The sequence below is a fragment of the Ranitomeya variabilis genome, chromosome 2 (assembly GCF_051348905.1).
Source record: "Ranitomeya variabilis isolate aRanVar5 chromosome 2, aRanVar5.hap1, whole genome shotgun sequence".
Classification (NCBI taxonomy): Eukaryota; Metazoa; Chordata; class Amphibia; order Anura; family Dendrobatidae; genus Ranitomeya; species Ranitomeya variabilis.
Window position 1 is genome coordinate 1,113,689,613 of NC_135233.1, and position 23,406 is coordinate 1,113,713,018.

At 43.5% G+C, this 23,406-nt stretch overlaps 1 protein-coding gene across 6 annotated transcripts in view; it reads left to right on the plus strand.

Moving 5' to 3' along the window:
* LOC143808880 (uncharacterized) overlaps window positions 1–20,704 on the plus strand; it is a 268,459-nt gene extending 247,755 nt beyond the window's left edge. For 4 of the 6 annotated variants that reach the window (XM_077292040.1, XM_077292037.1, XM_077292042.1 and 1 more), the window contains 4 exons: window positions 13,757–13,948; window positions 14,051–14,215; window positions 15,403–15,526; window positions 16,004–20,704. In XM_077292040.1, coding sequence (XP_077148155.1) covers window positions 13,757–13,948; window positions 14,051–14,215; window positions 15,403–15,526; window positions 16,004–17,832 — 2,310 coding nt within the window. In that variant the 3' untranslated portion in view covers window positions 17,833–20,704. Of the gene's footprint in view, window positions 1–5,336; window positions 5,514–13,756; window positions 13,949–14,050; window positions 14,216–15,402; window positions 15,527–16,003 lie in introns of all 6 variants that reach the window. The other 2 variants (XM_077292039.1, XM_077292038.1) reach the window with 2 other exon arrangements.
* The last annotated feature ends 2,702 nt before the right edge of the window (window positions 20,705–23,406 follow it).

Here is a 23,406-nt window from a genome sequence, read left to right on the forward strand (position 1 = left end):
CCTCCGATTTGGAGGCCGGGGACCTCAGATTTGGTGGCCGGGGACCCTCGGCCTCCGATTTGGTGGCCGGGGACCCTCGGCCTCCGATTTTTTTTTTACACACGGGGCCGGGGGGCACTTAATTTTCACTCACGGGGCCGGGGGGCACTTACTTTTCACACACGGGGCCGGGGGGGCACTTACTTTTCACACACGGGGCCGGGGGGCACTTACTTTTTACACACGGGGCCGGGGGGCACTTACTTTTTACACACGGGGCCGGGGGGCACTTACTTTTCACACACGGGGCCGGGGGGCACTTACTTTTCACACACGGGGCCGGGGGGCAAATACTTTTCACACACGGGGCCGGGGGGGCACTTACTTTTCACACACGGGGCCGGGGGGCACTTACTTTTCACACACGGGACGAGAGGGTGTCATAGTCACTTTATTCTGATGTTTGACTTTGACAAATGATCATGTCCTAAAATGGACACCGTACATTTGCATAGCTGCCATCTTTGGAAGGTCAAGTTGGGGGGTAATGGAAAGTTCGCCATTATTTCCTATGGGAAATTTTTTTTTTTAAATGCGATTTAAATAAAATCTACATATCGGATCGACTATAAAAGTCATAGCACACCTGTCCCCACCGAGGCCTTCGAAACGCCGCCTGAACGGGGTCTCTGCGCCGAGCGGTTCGGGCCGCATTAATTGCGGAAAACGCGGAGAAGAAGAAGAATAATAATAATAATAATAATAAAATATAAGAAATCGGATTACAATATGTTGCTTGAACCTAGGAGGTTCAAGCACCATAATAATAATAATAATAACCTATAGAGAATCTGTCTCTTCCTACAATGACACATGGAGGAGGAGCCTATAGAGAAACCTGCCCCCTCCTACAGTGGTACATGGAGGAGGAGCCTTAAGGCTATGTGCACACTTTGCGGGGTCCTCTGCGGGTTCTCACGCAGCGGATTTGATAAATCTGCAGGGCAAAACCGCTGCGGTTATCCCTGCAGATTTATCGCGGTTAGTTTTGCGGTTTCCGCTGCGGGATTACTCCTATACTATTGATGCTGCATATGCAGCAATATGCAGCATCAATAGTAATGTTAAAAATAATAAAAAATGGTTATATACTCACCCTCTGACGTCCCGATCTCCTCGGCGCTGCACGCGGCGGACCGGTTCCAAAGATGCTGTGCGAGAAGGACCTTTGTGACGTCACGGTCATGTGACCGCGACGTCACGGCAGGTCCTGCTCGCACAGCAACCCTGCAACCGGACGGCTGCGTGCAGCGCTGATAGGGGAGTATATCATTATTTTTTATTTTAATTCTTTTTTTTTTTTACACAAATATGGTTCCCAGGGCCTGGAGGAGAGTCTCCTCTCCTCCACCCCAGGTACCACCCGCACATTATCCGCTTACTTCCCGCATCGTGGGCACAGCGATTCTGCACAAAAGAAGTGACATGCTGCGGGTTGTAAACCGCTGCGTTTCTGCGCGTTTTTCCCGCAGCATGTGCACAGCGGATTGCGGTTTCCATAGGGTTTACATGTAAATGTAAACGCAATGGAAACTGCTGCGGACCCGCAGCTGCAGAAACGCTGCGGATCCGCGGTAAAAACCGCTATGTGTGCACATAGCCTTAGAAATTAGTGCCACCACATTTAGTGCCATATGGTGGTGGAGGCTTTAGAATAAAGTGTCCTCGCCTACAGTGACACATAGAGGAGGAACATACACAAAAAGTTCTCCTACGTACAAAGATACATGGAGGATGAGCCCATTGATAAGTCATCCACCTGTCGAGGCATATGGAGGAGCATGCAGAGAATACAGAGTAAAAAGACACATGGAAGAGGAGCCTATAGAGAAACATGTCCCCCACCTACAGTGTCCCCAGGAGGAGCCTATAGTGAATTAATACCCCTTACCTACAGAGGACAATGCCCCCTTGGGGGTCTGCTATTGCTATTGGGAAAAGGAACTTCAGATATTTAAGAGCTGGGGAGTACACTATGCCAAATAAACAGGGTAATCAGTCCCAAAAATACACACTGCTGTCCGACAGTCGATAGGCCTCACGCTTTCTGAAAGGTTATGGATTCTTAGAGCAGAGAAGGACAAAATTTATTAACCCCTTTCTGCCAGCTGACGGAATAGTACGTCTGAGGTCAGATCCCCTGCTTTGAGGTGGGCTCCGGCGGTGAACCCACCTCAAAGCCGCGACATGTCAGCTGTTTTGTACAGCTGACATGTGCGCGCAATGAGCGCGAGCGGAATCGCGATCCGCCCGCACCGATTAACTAGTTAAATGCCGCCGTCAAGAGCTGACAGCGGCATTTAACTAGCGCTCCCGGCCGCGCGGCCGGAACTGCTCGCACCGCTGACCCCGTCACATGATCTGGGGTCATCGGTGCATTGCCATAACAACCAGAGGTCTCCTTGAGACCTCTATGATTGTTGATGGCCGATTGCTTTGAGCGCCACCGTGTGGTCGGCGTTCAAAGCACACCTGGATTTCTACTACATAGAGGTGATCTGTGCTTCACCTCTATGTAGCAGAGCCGATCGTGTAGTGCATGCTTCTAGCCTCCTATGGAGGCTATTGAAGCATGCCAAATTTAAAAATATAAAAAAAAAATATATATATATAAAAGTTCAAATCACCCCCCTTTTGCCCCAACCAAAATAAAACAATAAAAATAAAATCAAACCTGCACATATTTGATATTGCCGCATTCAGAATCACCCGATCTATCAATAAAAACAGAGGATTAACCTGATCGCTAAATGGCGTAACGAGAAAAAAATCTAAACGCCAAAATTACGTTTTTTTGGTCGCCACAACATTGCCTTAAAATGCAATAACGGGCAATCAAAAGAACGTATCTGCACCAAAATGGTATCATTAAAAACGCCAGCTCAGCACGCAAAAAATAAGCCCTCACCTGACCCCAGATCATGAAAAATGGAGACGCTACAGGTATCGGAATTTTTTTTTTTTTTTTTTAGCAAACTTTGGAATTTTTTTTTTAACACTTAGATAAAAGAGAACCTATACATGTTTGGTGTCTGTGAACTCGTAATGACCTGGAGAATCATAATGGAAGCTCAGTTTTAGCATTTAGTGAACCTAGCAAAAAAGCCAAACAAAAAACAAGTGTGGGACTGCACTTTTTTTGCAATTTCATCGCACTTGGAATTTTTTTCCCGCTTTCTGTTACACGGCATGGTAAAACCAATGGTATTGTTCAAAAGTACAACTCGTCCCGCAAAAAATAAGCCCTCACATGGCCAAATTGACGGAAAAACAAAAAAGTTATGGCTCTGGGAAGGAGGGAAGGGAAAAACAAATTACGAAAAAAGCTCCGGGGGTGAAGGGGTTAAAGGTTTAAGCTTTATTATAAAATGCACGGCGACTATAAGAAAAGGTATAAAAGGAGAAAATAAGGAGAAATACAAATAATCAAAACCGTTATAAAATAAAAAGGAGAATCAACAGAAATACCTAAACTTTTTTGTCTCAGGTTCTTCTGTTTCCTTGAGGTTTGGGAAGGTTTATGGATCACACTCAGCTCGGCTGACCCCCACATGTGGACATCTTTCCATTGTTAAGCTATATTTTTATATGCCTGGTCCTGTATGGCCAAGATTGTAACCTTGACATCACTGGTCTGTAACTGGAGCGACGGCTAATAAGGAGGCAGGGCAACACGGTGGTGCAGTGGTTAGCACAGCAGCCTTGCAGCGCTGGAGTCCTGGGTTCAAATCCCAGCAAGGACAATATCTGCAAAGAGTTTGTATGTTCTCTCCGTGTTTGCGTGGGTTTCCTCCGGGTTCTCCGGTTTCCTCCCACATTCCAAAGACATACTGATAGGGAGTTCAGATTGTGAGCCCCATTGGGGACAGCGATGATAATGTGTGCAACCTGTAAAGCGCTGCGGAATATGTTAGCGCTATATAAAAATAAAGATTATTATTATGTACATTGGATATGACCCAGCTTGTTTTCTTCAGCCCCCACTTCGTAGCTAGATTTCTGGCTACAAAGGACCATCTGCCCAACCTTTGAAGCTCCACTCTCCAGGCCGAGGTGTCAGGAATGACGTTGTTAGATCCCCTCTCGCTCCAGAGTTCCTGTTAGCCTCCTAACCTGTAATAAGAGATCACAGATGTTATGTCAGGATAAAAGTCTGAAAATCTAAATATTCCCTGTGGCCTGCCAAGCAGTGACTAGTGCCAAAACGGCCATGGCGGCCTCACTAAGAATTGCTGAATTCCATGTACAGTTGTAGCACTGGCTGCATATTAGACCTTACTTCAGGCTTCTCTACATGTCGGACCTAGTGGATATCTCATAGTGTCATACCTAGTTCGGCTCCGGTTAGGCTTCTTTCACGGATGTCGATAAAATAGTGATACAATGGTGTTATGACGGATGCGTCGGCTGAGCTTTTCCAGTGTAGATATGGACCTGGACCTGTAAGGAGCTGAGCTACCTCAGTAGTTTCTGTAGTCACCTAAGTGCATTTATAAAATATTTCTATTCTTTTTAGTCTTTGTTAAAACCTTTTGATATCCTAAACTACCTGCTTCATGCCCCTAAATTCAGTGTAAGGAAAATAAACCCCTCCAATGATCAGTTCCCTGAATCCATCCCCTCTCCGAAGTGCTTAGCCAGCAGAATCCAACTCCACCACAAGTAAAAAAGTAATGTCTCCTCCTAACTCCTTCATGTAATTCATGCAGACAAGGATAATGTGTTCCTCCCATACAGTCCTGATATAAGTATCATATAGTCCCGACCTTCCGGGCCCTCAAGAAGATCTGTACATCTAATGTTCAGCCGTGTACATTGATCTTGCAAATCGGACGAGACGAACCTGGAGAAGATGTTTTGGGAAACGACACCTATTATTAGTATAGGTAACAGGATGCCTTTCAGAGGGTTTCCCGTTATTCTCTGAGAAGTTACCAGGTTCTGTTCCCGTTCCACCTCGGCTTCTATATCCAAGTTGGATTCCATAGAAGAGTCTCCTGTATCACTGTCTGCCTGTATCTTTCTATCTTCACCCCTCACGGCTGTATCCAGCACACTGCTGACAGAGCGGCCCAGACAGCACCACCACCAAACCACTGGCAGCTGCTTTGTGTTGACTCTCGATCTCCAACTACCAGGGTCCTCGGACCTCCCAAACAGCAGGGAGTAATCCAGGTAGTCAGTGCCACATGAGCTCTCCTGGTGAGATGGATGGGCAGCTGCTGAGACCACACATAAAATGTCATGTTCTTATGTTTCCTTATGTGTAATATTCATCAGCATCTCTCCTTATACAGGATTACACCATAGAGAAGAAGACATCAGGTGACTGTGTGACTCCCATCATCCATCTCCATGTATCCGGAAGAGGGAGCAGGAGTGAGAGCCCCATCACAGAAGCCCCACACTCCCCGATGCCTGAGAAGAAGATCCTAGATCTCACCAACGAGATCACAGAGCTGCTGACTGGAGAGGTGACTGCTGGGAAATGCTACAGTAATACACTGGAGGATTCTGGGTGATGGGAGGAGACTGCTGGGAGATTATACAGTATACACTGGAGGATTCTGGGTGATAGGAGAGGAGACTGCTGGGAGATTATACAGTATACACTGGAGGATTCTGGGTGATGAGAGGAGACTGCTGGGAGATTATACAGTATACACTGGAGGATTATGGGTGATAGGAGAGGAGACTGCTGGGAAATTCTACAGTAATACACTGGAGGATTCTGGGTGATGAGAGGAGACTGCTGGGAGATTATACAGTATACACTGGAGGATTCTGGGTGATGAGAGGAGACTGCTGGGAGATTATGCAGTATACACTGGAGGATTCTGGGTGATGAGAGGAGACTGCTGGGAGATTATACAGTATACACTGGAGGATTCTGGGTGATGAGAGGAGACTGCTGGGAGATTATGCAGTATACACTGGAGGATTCTGGGTGATGAGAGGAGACTGCTGGGAGATTATACAGTTTACAATGGAGGATTCTGGGTGATGAGAGGAGACTGCTGGGAGATTATACAGTATACACTGGAGGATTCTGGGTGATGAGAGGAGACTGCTGGGAGATTATACAGTGTACACTGGAGGATTCTGGGTGATGGGAGAGACTGCTGGGAGATTATACAGTATACACTGGAGGATTCTGGGTGATGGGAGAGACTGCTGGGAGATTATACAGTATACACTGGAGGATTCTGGGTGATGAGAGGAGACTGCTGGGTGATTATACAGTATACACTGGAGGATTCTGGGTGATGAGAGGAGACTGCTGGGAGATTATACAGTGTACAATGGAGGATTCTGGGTGAGGAGAGGAGACTGCTGGGAGATTATACAGTATACACTGGAGGATTCTGGGTGATGAGAGGAGACTGCTGGGAGATTATACAGTATACACTGGAGGATTCTGGGTGATGAGAGGAGACTGCTGGGAGACTATACAGTATACACTGGAGGATTCTGGGTGATGAGAGGAGACTGCTGGGAGATTATACAGTATACACTGGAGGATTCTGGGTGATGAGAGGAGGCTGCTGGGAGATTATACAGTATACACTGGAGGATTCTGGGTGATGAGAGGAGACTGCTGGGAGATTATACAGTATACACTGGAGGATTCTGGGTGATGAGAGGAGACTGCTGGGAGATTATACAGTATACACTGGAGGATTCTGGGTGATGAGAGGAGACTGCTGGGAGATTATACAGTATACACTGGAGGATTCTGGGTGATGAGAGGAGGCTGCTGGGAGATTATACAGTATACACTGGAGGATTCTGGGTGATGAGAGGAGACTGCTGGGAGATTATACAGTATACACTGGAGGATTCTGGGTGATGAGAGGAGACTGCTGGGTGATTATACAGTATACGCTGGAGGATTCTGGGTGATGAGAGGAGACTGTTGGGAGATTATACAGTATACACTGGAGGATTCTGGGTGATGAGAGGAGACTGCTGGGAGATAATACAGTATACACTAGAGGATTCTGGGTGATGAGAGGAGACTGCTGGGAGATTATACAGTATACACTGGAGGATTCTGGGTGATGAGAGGAGACTGCTGGGAGATTATACAGTATACACTGGAGGATTCTGGGTGATGAGGAGACTGCTGGGAGATTGTACAGTATACACTGGAGGATTCTGGGTGATGAGAGGAGACTGCTGGGAGATTATACAGTATACACTGGAGGATTCTGGGTGATGAGAGGAGACTGCTGGGAGATTATACAGTATACACTGGAGGATTCTGGGTGATGAGAGGAGACTGCTGGGAGATTATACAGTATACACTGGAGGATTCTGGGTGATGAGAGGAGACTGTACTGGTTACTACAGCGTACTGGTTACTATAGCGCACTGGTTACTACAGGGTACTGGTTACCATACCGTACTGGTTACTATACTATACTGGTTACTATAGCTCACTGGTTACTACAGCGTACTGGTTACTATAGCGTACTGGTGACTACAGCGTACTGGTTACTACAGTGTACTGGTTACTATACTGTACTGGTTACTATAGCGTACTGGTTACTATACTGTACTGGTTACTATAGCGTACTGGTTACTATAGCGTACTGGTTACTACAGCGTACTGGTTACTATAGCGTACTGGTTACTATAGCGTACTGGTTACTATAGCGTACTGGTGACTATAGCGTACTGGTGACTACAGTGTACTGGTGACTACAGCGTACTGGTGACTACAGCATACTGGTTACTATACTGTACTGGTTACTATAGCGTACTGGTTACTATAGCGTACTGGTTACTATACTGTACTGGTTACTACAGCATACTGGTTACTATAGCGTACTGGTTACTACAGCATACTGGTTACTATAACGTACTGGTTACTATACTGTACTGGTTACTACAGCGTACTGGTTACTATAGCGTACTGGTTGCTATACTGTACTGGTTACTACAGCATACTGGTTACTATAACGTACTGGTTACTATACTGTACTGGTTACTACAGCGTACTGGTTACTACAGCGTACTGGTTACTACAGCGTACTGGTTACTACAGCGTACTGGTTACTACAGTGTACTGGTTACTATAGCGTAGTGGTTACTATAGCGTACTGGTTACTATAGCGTACTGGTGACTACAGTGTACTGGTTACTACAGCATACTGGTTACTATAGCTTACTGGTTACTATAGCGTACTGGTTACTACAGCGTACTGGTTACTATACTGTACTGGTTACTACAGCGTACTGGTTACTACAGCGTGCTGGTTACTATAGCGTGCTGGTTACTACAGCGTGCTGGTTACTACAGTGTACTGGTTACTACAGCGTACTGGTTACTATACTGTACTGGTTACTATAGCGTACTGGTTACTATAACGCACTGGTTACTACAGCGTACTGGTTACTATACTGTACTGGTTACTATAGCGTACTGGTTACTATAACGCACTGGTTACTACAGCGTACTGGTTACTATACTGTACTGGTTACTATAGCGTACTGGTTACTACAGCGTACTGGTTACTATACTGTACTGGTTACTATAGCGTACTGGTTACTACAGCGTACTGGTTACTATACTGTACTGGTTACTACAGCGTACTGGTTACTACAGCATACTGGTTACTACAGCGTACTGGTTACTATACCGTACTGGTTACTCTACTGTACTGGTTACTACAGCGTACTGGTTACTACAGCGTACTGGTTACTATACCGTACTGGTTACTATACCGTACTGGTTACTATACTGTACTGGTTACTACAGCGTACTGGTTACTATACCGTACTGGTTACTACAGCGTACTGGTTACTATAGCGTACTGGTTACTATACTGTACTGGTTACTACAGCGTACTGGTTACTATAACGCTGTAGTAACCAGTACGCTATAGTAACCAGTACAGTATAGTAACCAGTACGCTGTAGTAACCAGTACGGTATAGTAACCAGTACGCTGTAGTAACCAGTACGCTGTAGTAACCAGTACAGTATAGTAACCAGTACACTGTAGTAACCAGTACGCTATAGTAACCAGTACAGTATAGTAACCAGTACGGTATAGTAACCAGTACGCTGTAGTAACCAGTACGGTATAGTAACCAGTACAGTATAGTAACCAGTTCAGTATAGTAACCAGTACGCTGTAGTAACCAGTACGCTGTAGTAACCAGTACGGTATAGTAACCAGTACAGTATAGTAACCAGTACGCTGTAGTAACCAGTACGCTGTAGTAACCAGTACGCTGTAGTAACCAGTACGCTATAGTAACCAGTACAGTATAGTAACCAGTACAGTATAGTAACCAGTACGCTGTAGTAACCAGTACTCTGTAGTAACCAGTACGGTATAGTAACCAGTACGCTGTAGTAACCAGTACGCTATAGTAACCAGTACAGTATAGTAACCAGTACAGTATAGTAACCAGTACGCTGTAGTAACCAGTACCGTATTGTCACGATATGGTATGAAATATCATAAGTTAGTTTTCTTGCTAGCCTGCGGGGGCTAAAACCCCCCTCTCTCTGGTTCTCTTTGCTTCCCTGTGAGTTTCTGAATCTAAGGCAGAAGAGGGTTTTATGGCCATGCCATAAATTCCAGGCTCTGAAGAAAGTTACTCGCCCCCTCCCAACTGCTCTAGCTGGAACTGTTAGAGAAGATTCCGGAATCATGGAAGTCTTTTGTTCCATTTTTGTAAGATATTAGGCAGACGATGTAAGATAGGAAAATGGTAGATATATCTTCTTAGTCTCCATCGGTGGATCTACGCATCACTCTAAACACGGGCGTCTAACTCCATCGGGTGAAGAAGTAGGGATTGCGCTGGAAATAATAGGACATATTTGAGCTCATTAGAAAGCCCACGGTAATCTGAGATGAATGCTGGGTTTGTTACAACTATGATATGTGCAGTAGCGGAATTACAAGTCTTAGAAAGATTTAGCTTATACTTAGTCAGAATGTAGAGAGAGGAGGGTCTGGATAAGCCAGCCTTTCTGTGATGTCACTAGCTGCAGGTTTTAAGTTTGGGGCAGGATCCTCAGCTCAGTCTTCTTGTGATTTCCTGTGAGCCCTGAGCACGTCCAATGAGCTGGGACGTATGGTTGCCTGCAATGCAATGATCTGAGATATGTGAGTGTTATCTTTTCTTCATTTAATCCTTTTATTTTCATAATTACCTTGTACATATTTGCAATTGTCTCATTTGTAACATCTTTGTAAAATATTTTGATAAAGCACTGCCTCCATTTTGTGGGGTATATTATTTCATGCCAGTTCTTTCTCCCTGCTCTAAAAACGTACCCTGTCTCTTGAAGGGAAATTACGCTACTGTTTTGGGTTAGCTTCGGACCCGTTTAATCGAAGCTGGTGGCAGCGATACTGTGCAGGCTTTTGGGTGTCACTGTAGCGACTGCGGCTTGATAATTATTGTTCCTGCCTGAGCGGGAGTAGTTATCGCATTGCTGCAGCGTGCCCAATAGCCAGTACATAGCAGGCAGCCTTTCTGGCGACTAATTACCCTAGGTGCAGTACCTAATCTGACCTGACGGTAAGGGGGGCGCCAGAGAGCTGCAAGTGTTAAGTGGGACTGTAAGCGGGATATACACAAATCCCTGCAGTTCATGGTGTATTGAAGAGCAGTGGGATACCTAAAATAAGCCCCTGCTGTAAACTAAGAGGTCAATAGCCTGGTGTGTGTTTTTATCACATTGTAGCAGTGGAGGGATAACTAAGATAAGCCCCCCTGCACATGTGATAGCCGTCTGTTGGCCTAAAGTCACCCCAATCCGTGACATATTGGTGGCAGTGGTCAGGAATCCCTGTGGATTTTGTGACAAACTGCGGGCCGCGGCTAAGGGAACTTGACAGTCACGGTGTGAATCGTGACAGGTATAGTAACCAGTACGGTATAGTAACCAGTACAGTATAGTAACCAGTACGCTGTAGTAACCAGTACGGTATAGTTAACAGTACAGTATAGTAACCAGTACAGTAACCAGTACGCTGTAGTAACCAGTACACTGTAGTAACCAGTACGCTGTAGTAACCAGTACGGTATAGTAACCAGTACAGTATAGTAACCAGTACAGTATAGTAACCAGTACGCTGTAGTTACCAGTACGCTGTAGTAACCAGTACGCTGTAGTAACCAGTACGGTATAGTAACCAGTACAGTATAGTAACCAGTACAGTATAGTAACCAGTACGCTGTAGTAACCAGTACGCTGTAGTAACCAGTACGGTATAGTAACCAGTACAGTATAGTAACCAGTACAGTATAGTAACCAGTACGCTGTAGTAACCAGTACGGTATAGTAACCAGTACAGTATAGTAACCAGTACGCTGTAGTAACCAGTACGCTATAGTAACCAGTACAGTATAGTAACCAGTACAGTATAGTAACCAGTACGCTGTAGTAACCAGTACGCTGTAGTAACCAGTACGCTATAGTAACCAGTACGCTATAGTAACCAGTACGCTGTAGTAACCAGTACGCTATAGTAACCAGTGCGCTGTAGTAACCAGTACGCTATAGTAACCAGTACGCTGTAGTAACCAGTACGGTATAGTAACCAGTACGCTGTAGTAACCAGTACAGCGTACTGGTTACTACAGCGTACTGGTTACTATACCGTACTGGTTACTATACCGTACTGGTTACTACAGCGTACTGGTTACTATACCGTACTGGTTACTACAGCGTACTGGTTACTATACTGTACTGGTTACTATACCGTACTGGTTACTATACCGTACTGGTTACTATAGCGTACTGGTTACTATAGCGTACTGGTTACTACAGCGTACTGGTTACTACAGTGTACTGGTTACTACAGCGTACTGGTTACTAGAGTGTACTGGTTACTACAGCGTACTGGTTACTACAGTGTACTGGTTACTACAGTGTACTGGTTACTACAGTGTACTGGTTACTATACTGTACTGGTTACTAAAGCGTACTGGTTACTACAGCGTACTGGTTACTATAGCGTAGTGGTTACTATAGCGTACTGGTTACTGTACCGTACTGGTTACTATACCGTACTGGTTACTATACTGTACTGGTTACTATACTGTACTGGTTACTATACTGTACTGGTTACTATAGCGTAGTGGTTTCTATAGCGTACTGGTTACTACAGCGTAATGGGACAAATTTTGGTGCCATTTTTACCCACTTCTTGTGTGAAAATGTAAAATCTGGGGCTAGAACAAAATTTTGTTGGTAAAAATGTTATTATTTTGTGTTCACTGCCCAATGGTATAAAGTTCTGTGACACACCCGTGGTGACAATATGATCACTGCCTCCCTAGATGAATTCATTGAGAGGTGTAGTGTGTAAAATAGGGTCACTTATGGTGGGTTCTGCTGTTCTGGCCCCTCAGGGGCTTTGCCAGTGGGTCATGGCACCTGCAAACCATAGCAGTAAAATCTGGCGCTCCTTCCCTTCTGAGCTTTGCACTGTGCCTGAGAAATATTTCCCGATTACATGTAGGGTATTGGCGCACTCAGGGAAAAACGGACCTCAGTTTGTTGTAAAATAAAAAAAAGGTCCTATTAGCCCTTTGAAAAATTTAAAACTTGGTGCTAAAACGGCATTTTAGGGGTAAAAATGTAATTTATTCTTCACTACCCAATGGTATAAAACTCTCTGAGGCACATGTGGTGTTAATATGACCACTGCGCCCCTAGATGAATTCAATGAGAGGTGTAGTGTGTAAAATGTGGTCACTTATGGGGGTTCTGCTGTTCTCGCCTTTCAGGGGCTCTGCCAGTGTGACATGGCCCCCTCAAACCATTCCAGCAAAATCTGAGCTCCAGTATGGCGCCTCTTCCCTTCTGAGCTTTGCACTGTGCCTCAAAAGTAGTTTTCCCCCACATATGGGGTGTCGGGGTACTCAGGGGAAATTGCACAACAAATTCTATGGTACAATTTCTCCTGCTACCCTTATGAGAATAGAAAATTTGGGGCCTAAATAACATTTTTGTGGGGAAAATGTGATTTAATAATTTTCATGGCTCAACGTTATAAATTTCTGGCTGGACGGCGCTTCACAGGACAGATGGAAAATAATCCAAAACATCCTGCGAAAAAGAAGTGGACTATTCTCTAGTGATCGAGTCCTCACCAGATTTCAGCCCCATCAGCCGCATGCTGAAGACAAAACTGAAGGTAGAAAGAGCCACAAACAAGTGAAAACGGAAGTGTCTGCAGTAAAGGCGGCAAAAGTAGTAAACCAGCGATGGTAACATCCATGGCCTCCAGACCTTCAGGCCATCATTGCTGCAAAGCCTCACACAGGAGGAGACCAGCAATGATGACGTCCATGGCCTCCAGACTTCAAGCAATCATTGCTGTAATGCCTCACACAGGTGGAGAATAGCGATGGCAACATCCGTGTCCTCCAAACTTCAGGCCGCCATTGCTGCAAAGGATTTTCTACCAAGGATTAAAGATAACCTTTTTATTTATGGGAAAGTTAATTTGTCCAATTACTCGTGAGCCCCTAAAATTAGGAGGATTTGCAGAAAGATGGCTGCAATTCCTAAACGTTTCATAGATTTTTGACCCTCCTCTTTAATTAAAACTGAAATTCTCCACTTCAGTTTCATCTCAATTGTTTCATTTTACATCCAATCTAGCGGCCTGCAGAGCTGAAATCACGAGGATTTCTCTCTGGCCAATGATTTCTGCACCTAACTGTGTGTTTGTCAGGTTCCTGTCAGGTGTCAGGATGCCGCTGTCTATTTCTCCATGGAGGAGTGGGAGTACATGGAAGGACAGAAGGATCAGTACCAGGACGTCAGGATGAAAAATGACCCAACGAGGAGCGACCAGGACAAAAGCAACATGACTGCAAGAATATTACTCCTCGCCCTGGAGATAATCGACTTGTTAAAGGGAAAGGTGAGAGTCTCCCATGAGATCACTCTGATCTCTACTAATATAACAGGACTAGTGATAAGATGGATAGAATCTGTGGTGATCGGCGTCTGTCACTGTACACAGGAGCACACGGTGGTGAAGACGACGTCCGGTGACCGTGTGACCCCCTGTATGTCCGGAGGACGGAGCAAGATCCAGAGCCCCATCACAGAACGCCTGCACTCCCCGACACCTGAGAAGAAGGTCCTAGAACTGGCCAACAAGATCACTGAGCTGCTGACCGGAGAGGTGACTGCTGGGAGATTACACTGGGGGATTCTGGGTGATGAGCGGAGAGGTACTGCTGGGAGATTCCACTGGGGGATTCTGGGTGATAAGCGGAGAGGAGACTGCTGGGAGATTACACTGGGGGATTCTGGGTGATGAGAGGAGACTGCTGGGAGATTATACTGTGTACACTGGAGGATTCTGGGTGATGAGAGGAGAGGAGACTGCAGGGAGATTATACAGTATAAACTGGAGGATTCTGGGTGATGAGAGGAGACTGCTGGGAGATTATACTGTGTACACTGGAGGATTCTGGGTGATGAGAGGAGAGGAGACTGCTGGGAGATTATACAGTATACACTGGAGGATTCTGGGTGATGAGGAGACTGCTGGGAGATTATACAGTATACACTGGAGGATTCTGGGTGATGAGGAGACTGCTGGGAGATTATACAGTATACACTGGATGATTCTGGGTGATGGGAGGAGAGGAGACTGCTGGGAGATTATACAGTATACACTGGAGGATTCTGGGTGATGAGAGGAGAGGAGACTGCTGGGAGATTATCCTGGATACACTGGAGGATTCTGGGTGATGGGAGGAGATGAGACTGCTGGGAGATTATACACTGTACATTGGAGGATTCTGGGTGATGGGAGGAGAGGAGACTGCTGGGAGAATATACAGTATACACTGGAGGATTCTGGGTGATGAGATCACGCTTCTGGAAGATTATACAGTATACACTGGAGGATTCTGGGTGATGGGAGGAGAGGAGACTGCTTGGAGATTATACAGTATACATTGGAGGATTCCTGGTGATGAGAGGGGAGTTGACTGCTGGAAGATTATACAGTATACACTGGAGGATTCTGGGTGATGAGAGGAGACTGCTGGGAGATTATACAGCACTAGAGGATTCTGGGTGATGAGACTGCTGAGAGATTATACAGTACACTGGAGGATTCTGGATGAAGAGAGGAGACTGCTGGGAGATTATACAGTATACACTGGAGGATTCTGGTTGTTGAGAGGAGACTGCTGGGAGATTATATAGTATACACTGGAGGATTCTGGGAAAGGAGAGGAGACTGTTGGGATATTATACAGTATACACTGGAGGATTCTGGGTGATGAGGAGACTGCTGGGAGATTATAAAGTATACACTGGAGGATTCTGGGTGATGTCGGTCTCGTTGGTTGTCAGGTTGCTCTCAGATGTCAGGACGTCGCTCTCTATTTCTCCGTGGAGGAGTGGGATTATGTAGAAGGACACCGGGAGCAGTATAAGGATGTTGTGGTGGAGGAGCACCGGCCTCTTGTATCACCAGGTAAGCGGAGACCTCCGTCATTTCTTTGTGGTCGTTTCTGTGGTCGACAGTGTCAGATATCATACATCCTCACTACTGTCCCTGGCCGTACATACACGTGTCTGTAATTACCTGTTAGTATAATTATTGTTATTTGGTATAACATGATTTTGCCCGTGTCTGAATGTGCACTGATGATCATGAAAGTGGAACAGGTTTGCACTGGGATGTGGTCTGGAAGTCCTGGGGTCTCCTTTGTGCAACCACTCATGATTGAGAACTTCTCAAACACAGTTACTGGGGAAGCTGAAACTATTGGACGATTCCATATTCTGCATCTTCTGTTTCCCGGTGATCGGGGTATTTCTAGTAATGTGCATTGAATTCCTTAACATTTCTTCTACATTCTCCATCCTGGATCAGAGGTGGGACATGGATGGGCCTTTATGCTTAAAGTTGAGATTTATAAACAATAATTAAATCTATTTTTATTTTTAGCAGAAAATGCAAGTGATCGTTCTGGAGGAAATGTCGTGTTATCTCTAGAGTATAATGTAAAAGAAGAGGATATCATGTGTCAGTCCTCAGGAGAAAACCTCATTACTCTTAATGTACATCGAGAACATCTTGTTAAATGTAAGAGAAGTCACACAAGAGAGAAGCCGTATTCTTGTTCAGAATGTAAGAAATGCTTTTCAGACAAATATCGTCTTACTAGACATCAGAGAATACATAGAGGAGAGAAGCCGTATTCATGTTTAGAATGTGAGAAGGGTTTTATAAACAAATCAAATCTTGTTTTACATGAGAAAAGACACAAAAGCGAGATGCCATATTCATGTTCAAGATGTGGGAAATATTTTTCCCAAAAATCTAACCTTCTTAAACATAAGATAATTCACAAAGTAAAAAAGCCGTTTTCATGTTCAGAATGTGGAAAGTGTTTTATAGGTAAATCACACCTTGTTATACATGAGAGAATTCACACAGGAGAGAAGCCGTATTCATGTTCAGAATGTGAAAAATGTTTTTCTGTCAAATATTTTCTTCTTAGACATCAGAGAATTCATACAGGAGAAAGGCCATTTTTATGTTCAGAATGTGGAAAATGTTTTATAGATAAATCAGATCTTGGTAAACATGAGAAAATTCACAAAGAGAAGCCGTTTTCATGTTCTGAATGTGGGAAATGTTTTATTCTAAAATCATGCCTTGTTAAACATGAGAGAATTCACGCAGGAGAGAAGCCGTATTCATGTTTGGTATGCCAGAAAACTTTTACATATGAAGCAAGTCTTATTTCACATCAGAGAATTCACACAGGTGTAAAGCCATATTCCTGTTCAGAATGTGGGAAATGTTTTTTACATAAATCAACTCTTAATAATCATAAGAGTGTTCACACGGAAGATAAGCCATATTCATGTTCAGAATGTGGAAAGTGTTTTACTAGAAAATCACGTCTTGTTACACATAACAGAATTCACACAGGAGAGAAGCCGTACTCATGTTCAGTATGTCAAAAAAGTTTTACACAAATATCAACTCTTATTAAGCATGAGAAGAGTCATACAGGAGAGAAGCCGTATTCATGTTCAAAATGTCAGAAAGTTTTTAAATTTAAATCAAGTCTTACTGCACATGAGAGAATTCACACAGGAAATGCGTATACATGTTCAGAATGTGGAAAATTCTTTATAAATAAGTCAAATCTTATGACTCATGTTAAAATGCACACAGAAGAAAAGCCGTATTCATGCTCAGAATGTGGAAAATGTTTTAAAGAAAAATCAAATATTATTGCTCATAGGATCATTCATACAGGAGAGAAGCCGTATTCATGTTCAAAATGTCAGAAAGTTTTTAGATTTAAATCAAGTCTTACTACACATGAGAAAATTCACACAGGAAATGCGTATACATGTTCAGAATGTGGAAAATTCTTTAAAAGTAAGTTAAATCTAATAACTCATGTGAAAATGCACACAGAAGAAATGCCATATTCATGCTCAGAATGTGGAAAATGTTTTAATACTGAAGCACTGCTAAGTTCTCATCAAAGAGATCACACTGGAGAGAATCCAGTTACATGTAGTGAATGTGGGATCTGTTTTATATATGAATCAAGTCTTCTCAGGCATAAGAAAATGCATGTTCAGAGTGTGGACAATATTTCTTTAAACAAATCTTTTCAGGTGAAACATCAGAGAAGTTACACAGTAGAGAAGCCGTACTCATGCTCAGAATGTGGAAAATGCTTTATTAGCAAAGACAAACTTCATAGTCATCACAGAAGTCGCACACAGGGGGGGAGCTGTTTAATATGAAACTTTTACATATATTTATAACATTTTTTCCAGTTTTACAAAGAATATATACTTTTTTTATTTTCTAGTAAAAAATGTTGTGTAGACATTACATTGGTTGACCAGTAAGAATGCCCATTCTTAATCTGAATTTTTGCCCCATTAAAATAATAACAGTTACAGTGGTGTGAAAATTGTTTGCCCCAAAACCCAATAATTGCTTGGGCCACCCTTAGCATCAACAACTGCAATCAAATATTTGCGATAACTAGCAATGAGTCTTTTATATCCTTCTGGAGAAATTTTGGCCACTCATCTTTGCAGAATTGTTGTAAGTCAGCCACATTGGAGGGTTTTCGAGCATAAATTGCGTTTTAAAGGTCATGCCACAGCACCTCAATCGGATTAAGGTCAGGACTTTGACTAGGCCACTCCAAATTCTTAATTTTATTCTTAAGCCTTTCAGAAGTGTGCTTGCTGGTGTGTTTTGGATCATTGTCCTGCTGCATAACCCAAGTGCTCTTCAGCTTGATGTCATAAACAGATGGCCAGACATTCTGAAGCAGCAAAACAGCCCCAGACCATCACACTACCACCATATTTTACTGTTGGTATGATTTTCCTTTTCTGAAATGCTTTGTTACTTGTACGCCAGATGTGATAGACTTACATAATGAGACTTCCACCTGCCAAATAGTTTAACTTTTTCTCGTCACTCCACAGAGTATTCTCCCAAAAGTCCACTATAGGGGATCAGCAACATGTTTTCTGGCAAAACTGAGATGAGCCTTTATGTTCTTATTGCTCAGCAGTGGTATTCGTCTTGGAACTCTGCCATGCTGACACATTTTTGCTTTGTTTCTTTTTTAATGGTGGAGTCATGAGCACTGACCTTCACTGAGGCAAGTGAGGCCTGCAGTAATTTGGATGTTGTTGTGGGGTCTTTTGTGACCTCTTGGATGAGTCATCACTGCACTCTTATGGTAATTTTGGTCGGCCTGCCACTCCTGGGAAGGTTCACCGTGGTTTCATGTTTTTGCCATTTGTGGGTAATGACTTTCACTGTGGTTCGCTGGGGTCCCAAAGCTTTTGAAATAGCTTTATAACCTTATCCAGGTTGAAAGATCTCAATTACTTGGTTTCTCGTTTGTTCCAGAATTTCTTTGGATCACTGCATGATTTGTAGCATTTGAGGAGCTTTCGGTCTACTTCACTTTGTCAGGCAGGTCCTATTTAAAAAAGAAAAAGGAAAGAAAGCCACCATAAAGATGCACACCACAGGAGCATGAAACACAAATAAATTATTTCCTTTTTCTTTTTTGCGATATTATGTTTTGCCACTCTTGCACCCCGGGTAAGATTTATTCATACATTGTAGTAGTGCGCTTGGTGCTCTTTGTTCTTCGCAGGTCCTATTTAAGTGATTTCTTGACTCAGAACAGGTGTGGCAGTAATCAGGCCTGTGGGTGGCTAGGGAATGTGTACTTAGCTTCCCAAAGATGTGATAAACTAGTTAAAACATAAATTAAGGGGAGGGGGCAATCACGTTTCACACAAGGCCCTGTAGGTTTGGGTTTCCTTTTCCCTTTATTAAAAAGATCTTTTAAAAACTGCATTTTGTGTTATATTTGTCTAATATTTACTTTTATTTGGTGAAACATTTAAGTGTGACAAACATGCAAAAGAATAGGAAATCCGGAAGGGGCTAACACTTTATCACACCACTGTATGTTCACCTCCCGCATTGGTGCCATTCCAGCGGTGTCTGCGCTCTCTCCTGGGCTCAGGTGAGGTTGTTACGTCACATGAGCTCTGCGCCCAATCAGCGCCGGCTTCACTGTCCCCGTCTTCGGACATAAGTAAATAACAGGAAGTGATCGGTCAGCCGCAGCTCTCACTTCCTGTTGATTTAGTGATTCTCTAATAGAGGCCGTCCCCTTGGTAATATGCCGTCCCCCAGTATGTATCGGGAACAGTTTAGAACAGCTTGGCTTTCCATCAAAGGTTTCTCAAGTCTGCAGGCACTAAATGTAACGTGTCAATTTCCACATAAGACACAAAATCAATGACATCTGGACTATGAATTCCCTTATTAATTGTAACACCAATTATGTTGTATACTGTACAATGCAATTCATGCAACCTTACATATGTGGGATGTATGAGCTGAAAAAAGTATTAGAACATCTACAAACATTACCAGTAACAACAGGATACATTCAGGAGTAACCAGACATTTTCTGGAGACGCATAATGGGAACATTCAAAGTCTCATATTCTTTGGAATTGAGTTAATCGTCCAGATAGAGGAGGAGACTGGTGGAAAAACTGTTACTGAGGAAGGCGTCCAGGATTAGGTTGGACATGAAGCGACCCATAGGAATGACTTCTAGAAATGATACTATGTGTAATTACTAACATCATGTATTGATATTGTTCTCTAATTAGGAGTTTGTGTTCCATATAGCACTGTATTAATTGCATTTTGTTACATTTATTCTTATAATTTCTACGTCCACGTGGTTTTCTGTTGTTCTCATGATTGGTGGGTGGTTGCTTTTAATGGTATATCCCATGATTCTCTGATACACTCTATGGCCAGGGTCACACTTGCGTGTGCAATGCAAGAAACTTGCATCAATACCCGGCACTCGGGATCGGAGTGTTCAGCTGCATGTATTTCTTTGCAGCTGAACGCTCCGGTCCCGAGTATCAGCAGCAGTGCCGGGTATTGATGCAAGAGACCTGCGTGAGTTTCTATCATTGCACACACAAGTGTGACACCGGTCTTTGACTAAGGGTGGTCCGCCAGAAACGTGTCAGGGTGAACCTTCCCACTCGCCATCATGGATATTAGAACAATATTGTAATCATTATGGAATAAAGCATTGAAGACTTCATTGTCTGCTGCATTCTGTCTTCTTCCTTTTCAATAAGCCGAGTGTCCATCTTCCTGATGGCTCCATGATTAGTTTCCCCAGGGCTTGTTCAGACGAGCGCTCTATAGGTACGTGTGCTGTTCCTGTGCACCGTGAACAGCCGGTGTGCCGGTGCACATGGCAGATTCTCCACATGAACCAATGGTTTGAGAGTGAAAACATTGTAGCGGGCATTATACCGGTCAGATGCCTGGATCAGTGTGTGTGTGTATTGTGGGAAATTGGGTTCCATTGTGTCCTCTGTCTCCATTTTATAATAATCTTTATTTTTATATAGCGCTAACATATTCCGCAGTGCTTTACAGGTTGCACACATTATCGTCGCTGTCCCCGTTGAGGCTCACAATCTAAATTCCCTATCAGTATGTCTTTGGAATGTGGGAGAAAACCAGAGAACCCGGAGGAAACCCACGCAAACAGGGAGAGAACATACAAACTCTTTGCAGATGTTGTCCTTAGTGGGGCTTGAACCCAGGACTCCAGCGCTGCAAGGCTGCTGTGCTATCCACTGCACCACCGTGCTGCCCACATTTTATGCTCTTAATCTATAACATAACATCTCTACACAGATCCCCCTACGCATGCAAGTGTTTAACCCCTTCGCCCTGAAATCTGTTTTCACCTTCCTGACCAGGCCAATTTTTACAACTCTGACCATTGTCACTTTATTAGATCATAACTCTGGAACGCTTCAATGGATCCCACTGGTTATGAATTTCTCATAACATACTGTACTTCATGTTAGTGGTAACATTTCTTTGATATGACTTTTTTTAATTTGTTAAAAAAAAAAGGAAATTTGGCGAAAATTGTACACATTTTGCAATTTTCATTTTTAATATTTATGCCCTTAAATCAGAGAGTCATATCGCACAAAATAGTTAATAAATAACATTTCCCACATGTCTACTTTACATCAGCACAGTTTTTGAAACATCATTTTTTTTTGTTAGGAAGTTATAAGGGTTAAAAGTTGACCAGTGATTTCTCATTTTTATAACAAAACCATTTTTTTTAGGTATTATCTCACATTTGAAGTGACTTTGAGGGACCTATCTTATAGAAAATACCCAAAAATGACACCATTCTAAAAACTGCACCCCTCAAGGTGCGCAAAACCACATTCAAGAAGTTTATTAACCCTTCAGTTACTTCACACAAATTTTTGGAATTTGGAAGGAAAAAAAACATGTACTTTTCTTTCCCAAAAATTTTCCTTTAGACTTTTTTTTTACTTTCGCAAGGGTAACTGGAGAAAGTGTACCATACAATTTGTTGTGCAGTTTCTACTGAGCATGCCGATACTCCAGATGTGGGGGACAACTACTGTTTGTGCGCACGGCAGGGCTCGGAAGGGAAGGAGTGCCATTTCACTTTTTTAATGTAAAATTTGCTGCAATAATTAGATGATGCCATGTCACAATTGGAGAGCCCCTGATGTGCCTAAACAGTGGAAACCCCCCACAAGTGACACCATTTTGGAAAGTAGACCCCTTAGAGAACTTATCTAGATGTGTATTGAGCACATGAAATTAAAAAAAATCGCACATTTGCCGCAAAAATCTTTTTTAGCTCCAAATTTTGAATTTTTAGAAGGGGAACAGGAGAACATGGACCCTAAAATTTGATGTGCAATTTCTCCTGAGTTCAACGATAGCCCATATGTTGTCGCAAACTACTTTTGAGGCACAGTGCAAAGCTCAGAAGGGATGGAGCGCCATATTACAGTGCAGATTTTGCTGCACTGATTTGAGGGGGCCATGTTACATTGGCAGAGCCCCTGTGGTGCCAGCATAGCAGAACCCCCTATATGTGACCCCATTTTAAAAATCGACATCTCTCAATGAATTCATCTAGGGGTGAAGTAATTATATTGACACAAGTGTGTCACAGACTTTTATACCATTGAGCAATGAAGATAAAATAATTTCCATTTTTACCACCAAGATTGTGTTAGCCCCAAGTTTTACATTTTCACACTGGGAAATGGGTAAAAATGGCACCAAAATTTGTCCAGTTTCTACTGAACGTGACAATATCCCATATGTGGCTGTACAGTACTACTTAGCCATATGGAGATACTAGGGTGGGACAGAGCGCTGTTTGCCTCCTAGAGCACAGATTTTCCTAGAATAGTTTGCAGACTTCGTATACAGAGCCCCTAATTGCTAGAGGAGCAGAATCCCCCTCAAGTGACCCCATTTGGGAAATAACCCTTTGGGAATTTATCTACAGATGTAGTGACGATTTTGACTCCATGGGTATTTTCCAGAAACAAGCAGCAGTGAATGTTGCTGAGTGAAAATTGCAAACTGCTGTTGTAGTGACCAGTACGTTATGCCCAGCTCATGCTTCTGGAGACACGCACCTGTAAGTTAGGCGGCCTTTCACACTACAGAAATGCCAAACATGTGGACGCTATATGTGGTTTAGGTACAATGGGGCTCAGAAGAAGGGAGGGGCATTTGGATTTGAGAGCAGAGAATTTGCTGAATTTCTTTTGTGGGGCGAGAAACCATTTTGCTTTTCCAGATCCTATATGAGTAGTGTAGCAGTGGGTGGTCTCGTCAAACTCAATTTGACAGGTGGACCCGCCCCTATCAAAGTGTGTAACCCCTCCCCTCCCTGTCAACCATCTGTCCCTGTGTGTCTGGCT